Here is an 8,081-nt window from a genome sequence, read left to right as displayed (position 1 = left end):
GAAGAGCTCCCTTACCAATTCAATAAGCATAAGGCACAAGGAAATGGCTTCTGCTGGCACTGCTTTTGTGCCATTAGTTAATCCTCCTCTTTAACTGCTACTTCTAACAATTATATTTCTCTGTATTTACACCACAACTCCTAAAGAAAATTAGGGCTGCTGGACCGGCGTGAGTAGCCAGGAATGGGTTTTATCTCGGGAAGTTAGTCCTTGTAGCTGGCTGAGAAGCTTTCTCAGCAGGCAGCGTGTTTCTAGCTGGGTGACTTATGAGCTGTGCTATTTCTTATTACCTTCTGTTTGTTTTTCCAGGCTGCGGACTCTTGGCTGTGGAACTGACATCCAGCAACACCAAGCCCGTGGTGCAGGAATTCCAGAGTGAGTGCGACGGGGCCCCGCTGGCTGCCTGGCGCGATGGCTGCCCAAACAATGGAGAAACATTTTGCTTATTACTCATGGTATCTGGTTTCTTGGGGGAGGCAGGACTACTGAGAGCCTGAGATTCAGAAAAGCGCTTAAGATAGGTCTGTGTCTCTCCCTGTTTAGCAAAGCACTCGATTGCAATGGTTTATTGAAGTCCCCTGCAAGGCCTTGGCATTGCAAAGTGTCTGCCTAAGTGCTTTTATGAACTGGATCCCAAAAGGAGGAAAGGCGGTCGTCATGCAATTAATATACTGAAAAGGGGGTCGGGAAATTTATGTTTTTTCTTGGCCCTGCTACAGTGCAATACTGGGTAAGGCACCTCTCAGCCCCGCTGCGATGCCTTCTCTATGGAGACAGAGATGACAATGCCTGCTTCACAGGGGAGTGGGCTTGCTGAATTTATCCCCAGGCATCGTGGTCCTCAGTACATCACCAGACACCACCCAGGGAGATTCTGCATCCCGAACTCACGCTGCAGGCTCTAATTATCAGCAAGACTCACCCTGTCAGAAGGTCTTGTTTGCCCTAAGTTGGAGCCTGTAGAGAACAGTATGTTCATTTCTCTCCATAGTTGATATCTGTTCGGCTATTATTTTTGCTGGCCAAAATCCATCTTCCCCAATAGCTCCTGGAACCCAGCAGTGTTTCTGTTTGTGAGGCAGATGAAAGGGAAGGCTTTGCTTTGTGGGCAGCGTCTCCTAATAAAACACTGTGCAAGACTGCTTAAAGCAGAGCAAAAATACAGCTGCTTCCTATTAATCTTTGTTTCTCCTGCTAGGTGTCGAGCTGTCCTGCATCATTAAATCCACCGTAACACCAGATCCCAGGATCGAGTGGAAGAAAATCCGCAATGGCGAAACCTCTTACGTATTTTTCGACAATAAAATGCAGGGTATGAAGATTCATTGTTCTTCAACTTCCAAAGCAGCCTCAGAAACAATACAGCTGAGAACAAACAAGTCTGTAAAAGGCAGGATGTCTGAGTGTCTTGCTGCTTTCTGCTGGAACTAGAGTTCAGCAATCGAAGCGCAAGATGGAGAGAGAGCAGGATGTTCTCTGCTCCCTGCCCTCGTTATTGACAGTTCACAGTAGGGAGCCACAAAGAGCTGGAGTGAGATCCTGGGTAGAGATACTCCTTGGGTAAGAAAGCCACTGCTACAGCTTCCCTTCTGCAGCACCTCGTGGTCCTCGCGTGGTCCCTGGGTGTCGGAGCTCTCAGGACCAGACCCTGACCCCTCCTGTCTTTCCATGGGACATCCCAGGGCTCCACCTGTACCGAGGGATCTCCATCTTGAGCTGCCAGCGCTTGCTGCGGAGGCAGCGCAGTGATCTGCAGCATCCTGGGAGCACGGGATGAGGAGCAGACTCCTTGGCTTGACGGTGAACGTCAAACACAGGACTGCCAGCAGGGCTCGACTCCACCTGGAATTACTCCAGCACTTTAGTTGGGACCAACAGCCACATCCAAATGAATTTTCCAAAGGAGAAAAGACCTGAGGCTGTCTTAGAAGCCCTGTTTTGCCACAGTTTTTGAGATTTGGGGTGGTTCGTGCTCTTACATGGTTAGCAGCATTGGTTTTCTCTGTGGTCACTGGCAGAAGGAAGGCTCTTCGAGCATCCAGTTCATTTCGGGTGGTTCTCTTGACTCCGGAAAGAGTCCAAGATCAACCACTTAATTCAGATGCCTAAAAATAGTCTGTGTGACTACCCTGAATGTTTTCTCTCTCTTTTCTCTGTGTCAGGAGACTTTGCGACTCGTGCAGAGATTCTGAGCCGGACATCGCTGGTGATTAAGAACACCACCCGGATGGACACTGCCACGTACCGCTGCGAAGTGGCTGCACCTTCTGATACTAAAACCATCGATGAGATCAATATCCAGCTTACAGTCCAAGGTATTTCTTTAAACCTAGACACATCTGCAAGCACTGCTAGCTAACAGAAGAAGCGGCGGGTCTCGAAACAATGGCATTCTGGAATTGTTTAAACCAGGCAGAGATAACAGAAGGTTTTGATGCCTTTATAGCTCAGGCATCTTAGAAAGGACATCAGCGATGTTGTGGTTCTGCTCAGCGCTGTCATTCACATGGTTTGTGTCTTTCCCACAGTGAAGCCCATGACTCCTAGATGCACTGTGCCTAAAGCTGTACCTGTTGGCAAGACAGCCTCTCTTCACTGCCACGAGAATGAAGGTTACCCAAAGTCCACCTACAGCTGGTACCGCAACAGTGAACCTCTATCGCCAGACACGAAGTCAAACGCTAAATTCCAGAATTCCTCCTACACCCTGAACCCCACCACAGGCACTCTGGTAATGCCCTTACAGACATGTTTCGCTGGACAGGTTATTTCTAAGGTTGCTTGTAAAAGAAAAAAAGCCATTGCATGGCTTTCAAGGAAGGTATAATTTCAAGACGTTAGGTGTTCTAGGATCTGGGTGACTTGGGAAAGGAAAGATGAATGATGGAAGAAGGTATTACCCTGGCTGTTTGGGGATCCCTGCCGATACCACTTGCCTTTTTAGAAAGAGGGAAGGAAGATGTCACGCAGCCTACCGTGAAGCCTGGCAATGGAGAGTTGCTTATACATGTGATATCTGTCTCTCACCTCCTGCTCCCCCCTTTTCTCCCCACCAGGTTTTCCATGCCGTGCACAAAGGCGACACGGGCCGTTACTCCTGCATAGCAACAAACGACGCCGGCTTTGCCAAATGTGAGGAGCAGGAGATGGAAGTCTGTGAGTGGCTCAGTGCTGATTAATCTGTCACCATAAATAAATGGTCATCACCATAGGAAAGAAGGGGGACATCCTAGAGCATTCGGTCTTTCCTGCTTTCTCATCGCCCCAAACACAGGAAGAAAAAAAAAAGCTAAAGATTCAGGGAAAGATTAAAACACTGTTCAGGTTCATGAACAGTTTTAGTCTTGGCATCAGGGACTCACTAGTTCCCGATAAATTATTGGGGTTTACTTAGAATATTCAAGAGATGTCGCTTTAGTGTATGTAAAGCTAGAATATTGCCACTGCCTTAAAGAAATACGGGATGATGGCTTCTCTCTTTGCCAGATGACCTCAATATCGGTGGGATAATTGGTGGAGTCCTGGTAGTCCTGGCAGTTCTGGTGCTCATCACTCTTGGTATCTGCTGCGCCTACAGAAGGGGTTACTTTGCAAACAGCAAAGAGAGCGGAGAAAGGTAAGCTGGGCTTCAGAGTGTTCTGACACAAGACCCTGCACCCACCGCGGGCATGAAGTAGCCTGGAGGCCACCAGAAATTGTGAGGGACCAGCACAATTAAATGTCTCCAGGTGTTTGGCCAATAGAGTACGGTGCTGTTGGCATAATGAGGTCTACAATTGAATGAACAGAGCTCACTGCATAATTAGTTCAAAGCATCAGGATGTGCATGGGAAATATATGCAGAAGAGTAGGCTCTCTGCAGGAAAGCTCATCAGTTGTGAGAACCTAAATTTGGGACTAAAGCCAGCCATTTTAGAATGCACATTAAAATGTTAAAAACAACAGCATTACCATCAGAAACAAGGCTTGATATCCTTGCCGAATCTGTAGAAGAGATAATATATGTAAAAGCAAGATTCTCACCAGATAAATTTGTTCCACGTTAAATGTTGCTTTTCAGCAGAAGTCCTGTCTTTTTTTTCAGAAAAAGTTCCAAATATCCTATTTAAATGCAGCTGAGGGTTGGCATACACTAGACTTGACAGTCGTATATACATTCTGAATTCCTGTGGGACTGCAAACAAGTAGCGCTTCCGTATAACTAAGGAAAATAGTGAAGGCATCTGGCAGCAAAGGTTTAAAATCAGCTTTGTAATTGCCCCAGGAAACAATGCAGGAGGCACACAGAAAGGTAGTGCACAGGGGCCAGAGCAGGAGAGCCCAGAAAAGACTCAGTTAGTCTCTTAGCAGAGTTAGTTTTGTGGAAACATACAGATACCTTTATACCCTGTGCTGAAGGGGAATTTAGAAAAAAAATCCCAGTAACGAGGAGTGATGGAACAAGCACAGATCTATCGTTTGAGCCATGAGCTGGGTTTCTCTCTGCTTTCTTTTCATTCGCCTGCTCTTCCTCATTTCCATCTTTCTCAACACCTCCCCTCCAAAATCCTGCAGTCTCCTTGTCCCAGAAATGAGATCTTTTCCTTTATTCCAGCTACAAGACTCCAGCAAAACCTGATGGCGTTAACTATATCCGGACAGATGATGAGGTAACAAATGATTTGCATTTAACATCTCTCTGTTGAGGAGAGAGAGAGAGGGTGGGCAGAGGACTACTAGCTTTTTTAGGGTTTAAAGACTTTCTTAGAGTGGGCACCACTCAGAGGCAAGGATGTAGAACAGAGGGAAAACAGAAGGGTGAAGGCTGAGTCATTTCCTTAGAAATGATGAACAGTTTAAGTTGCCTTAAGTGACTGATGCCAAAAGCTATCAAAGGCAGCTCTGCTGAGTCTCGGTTATCTATGGCTTGACCCCTGTAGGATGAGTTTCATTGGATTAAGGGGGCAGGCTGTGATGCTTTTACGAGAGAATCTGCATTTTGGGATTTGAATAGATCACTAAGCTTAAGACCAGAAAAAGCCTCACCCTATTAGCAGAGATCCCGAAGAGGGAATGAGAAGGTCCCCTGCCATGCCCAGGTATGTGAGGAGACCAGTAGAAAGAGCTCCTAACCAGTATGACCAGTGTCTCCTCACCAGCTGGAATAGGGGGTGACCTAGCCCGAATGCTAGAAGCTACACAGATGAGATGTACCTTTCACAGGCATGGTGCAGTTGGGGGCAGCAGGAACAAATTGTTCCCTGGAAAGCCACTAGATCCTGTCTACATCCAGGACTGTTTTGTTGCAGGGTGACTTCAGACACAAGTCTTCGTTTGTCATATAAGACGCCAAAAGAATATTGCAAACCAGCAGAAGCAAGTGTGAAAATACCTCCTCCAGGAACTCAAAGCGAGAGCAAAAGATGAATTAAGTGCGCTTGGAAGAGTCTGAAACACACAAGAACTTGACAGCTAGCTATCTATATATCTCTTTTTTCTTTGCCAAAGTTTAAAGTAACTCCTCACTGCCCAGCTTGCGTCTCCCCTGCCTCCGGAGATACCAACAGAATCACCTAAACCTGTCCTTGGACTAAGGAAGCGTTTTAATACTTCCCAAGAGACTGGGCTGTGGAAGTTTGCGGAATTGCCTTCAATGTGTGCTGCAGGGACACGGCCACCATGTGCAAACCAACCAGGGGAGCAGCGTTAGGTAAAGGCGTAGTAGACGTTACCAGTACGTATTACTAGTAGACAAAAAAAGGTGCTGATACGGCAATAGATGGACTTTAAGGAATCCGATTTATCCATGCGAGGGGGAGCCTTCCTCCCAGCAGCTTGTTGCCCAGGCCTGGCTGGTGACTTTTACACGTTTGTGATTGTCTTGTGCTTTTGACTCTTGACTGCTCAGGTGCAGAATGGGGGATCTGAACAGCCTACAGTGACAGATACCCATACAGTAAACGCAACTAATGTTCTCAGCCCGTTTGTAAACGTACTGAATTGTCGTTAGTCCATTTAACGTGAAACGTGGGCAGCAATCAGGCCAGAAGGATTGCTTCTGTTCCCTGCTTTTATCGAAAACTCACTGCACGCAGGTAACCCCTCATTCTAATCTGCACCAAGCAGGCTTGCCTCTTGCGTCTTTTGGTGTTTTAAAGAGGCTTACAGTGCAGGCAGAGACCCTAGTGCTAAGACATCCCTTTCAGGAAAATTAAAGCCAAATACTTTCATGGGCTAAGACTGCCCTAAAAGGTACTGAGATACTGTCAAGCTTTTTTTACTTTCTCCACTTATTTTGTAAAATCCCACATTCTAAATTTTTTGCAAAGATATATTTTGATTACTTCAGAAAAGGTAACATTTCTATTTAAAGTGTAAATACGCGATGCCAGCAGTGTGTAAGTAATGTAGCTATTTTTTTACTTTTTAAGCTACAGAGAGGAGCTCAAATGTTGCTATAGTATGGCGCTGTCAGAGCATATCAGTATTATTGCAAAGTGTAATAAAAAAACTGCAGGTGGAACAGCATCTCTTTCCTCTTAAGCTAGCTTCAGCAATTTCCTTGTCACACGAGGTCTTACCAGACGCAGAACAGAGTCACTCAGGGATAGTTTTTGTAAATTTACGGCAGGAGCTGTCACCTTTTTATATATAAAACTTACTGTTCTTGCCAGTGACCACCACTTTGTTTTATGTTGTTGCAAGAAATATCCAGGGATGGCTTTTTGATTCAGTTCCAACAAGGTGACGGAGTGACTTCAGTGTTTGCTACCCCTCTGCAAGTTCCCTAAAGCACTAACGCAGCGTGACAGCTATGGCAACTTTACGGTTTAAACTGCATAGCCAAGGCCACTGTTTTTGGAGTTGGGAAAGCAAAAGCTCAATACAAAAGCACTTTTTTTAGTGTCAGTTGCAACTTTTCTCTAGGTGGTAAAAGGAAAAAGAAAAAAAAAAAAAAAGAAAATGAATCTAGTTCTCTTGGCTTTAGAGAGAATAATTGGAAACACGTGTTTCCCAGAAACATGTATGTTGATAGAGTTGAACAGCATTGGGTAATAAAAGACTGCAATACGTGGATGCAACACTAGCACTGTGCTGTGGTTTAAGATTTTTTTTTAAATGTAGCATAATTTAGTGTTCTTGTATTTCCAATATGAATGGAGTTGTCTTAACTTTTCCTGTGTACGGTATTTTGGATACTTGATGATTTGGACTGTCGGTGTTACTTTTTAGCGTGCTGAATTAATCCGCTTTGGTTCCTAGGGGCCTCGCTGGACATGCCATTGCTGCATTTGTTTTGCCTAAACAAAGCGTTACCACTTCTCCTTTTGCTAATGGAAGTAAAAATAAGGATGGGGCAGCAATAACCATTTGTTCTGTGTAACTTGGGGCACTACCACTGCTATCTTACAACTACGTTACGGTTACCTTCTTAAGACGTGCTCTTCAGCCAGACACACGGTTCAGTGGCCGCACGCTGCCTCTAACCATTGCGACAGCCGTGAGCCCAACATTCCTTCGCACCTTCGCTATATCCACTACTCATTTTCTATGCTGCTTTTAGGATAGCTCTAATAAGGGAAAGAAAAGGTTGGATCAGGGTAGCTCTGGGCACTACGGGAGCACAATCTCACCATGAGCCAAAGGCAGCCTTCACGTGACAAGCCAGCAAGCTAAGAATCAAGGCTTATTTTTCAGTTCGAAAATGTGACAGTGGCATCTCTAACGAGAGAAGGGGAAATGATCCCCCTGATACAACTCATGAAATCTGATTGATGGAATTTATTGTATCATTGTGAATAATATTCAGGTTTGTACTAATGTATTATGTTTAACTTTGCCAAGAATGTTTTACATAAATACCAAGCTATAAAACATTCTTCTAGGGTTTTTTTTTTTTGGTTGGTTTTGGTTTTTAAACAGCCGTATTATTGGAGACTTGTGTTTTCAATTCAGTGAAAGAAGGGAAAGTCTCTTCTGTCAGAGCACTCAGTTACTTGTATTGGGCTGAACGTTACTGTTTATCAGTTTATTCTTGGACATTTGTCCACCTCTGATTCTTCTCCAGAGAAGACAGATTAATGCTCACTGGGCTCATCTCA

General features: G+C 45.1%; 1 protein-coding gene across 1 annotated transcript; it reads left to right on the top strand.

Annotated features, from left to right (window-relative positions):
• Positions 1-266: 266 nt before the first annotated feature.
• Positions 267-5,841, top strand: JAM3 (junctional adhesion molecule 3). Its single transcript, XM_010075114.1, has 8 exons — positions 267-375; positions 1,199-1,312; positions 2,163-2,315; positions 2,529-2,731; positions 3,057-3,156; positions 3,487-3,616; positions 4,595-4,649; positions 5,289-5,841. The coding sequence occupies exons 1-8, from the start codon at positions 267-269 to the stop codon at positions 5,322-5,324; spliced, it is 900 nt and encodes a 299-aa protein (XP_010073416.1). The 3' UTR covers positions 5,325-5,841.
• Positions 5,842-8,081: the final 2,240 nt, after the last annotated feature.

Source organism: Pterocles gutturalis, unplaced genomic scaffold (genome assembly GCF_000699245.1).
Source record: "Pterocles gutturalis isolate BGI_N339 unplaced genomic scaffold, ASM69924v1 scaffold8462, whole genome shotgun sequence".
Lineage (NCBI taxonomy): Eukaryota > Metazoa > Chordata > Aves > Pterocliformes > Pteroclidae > Pterocles > Pterocles gutturalis.
The sequence above is the reverse complement of the archived record's forward strand: the minus strand, read 5'-3'. Positions and strand labels throughout refer to the sequence as shown.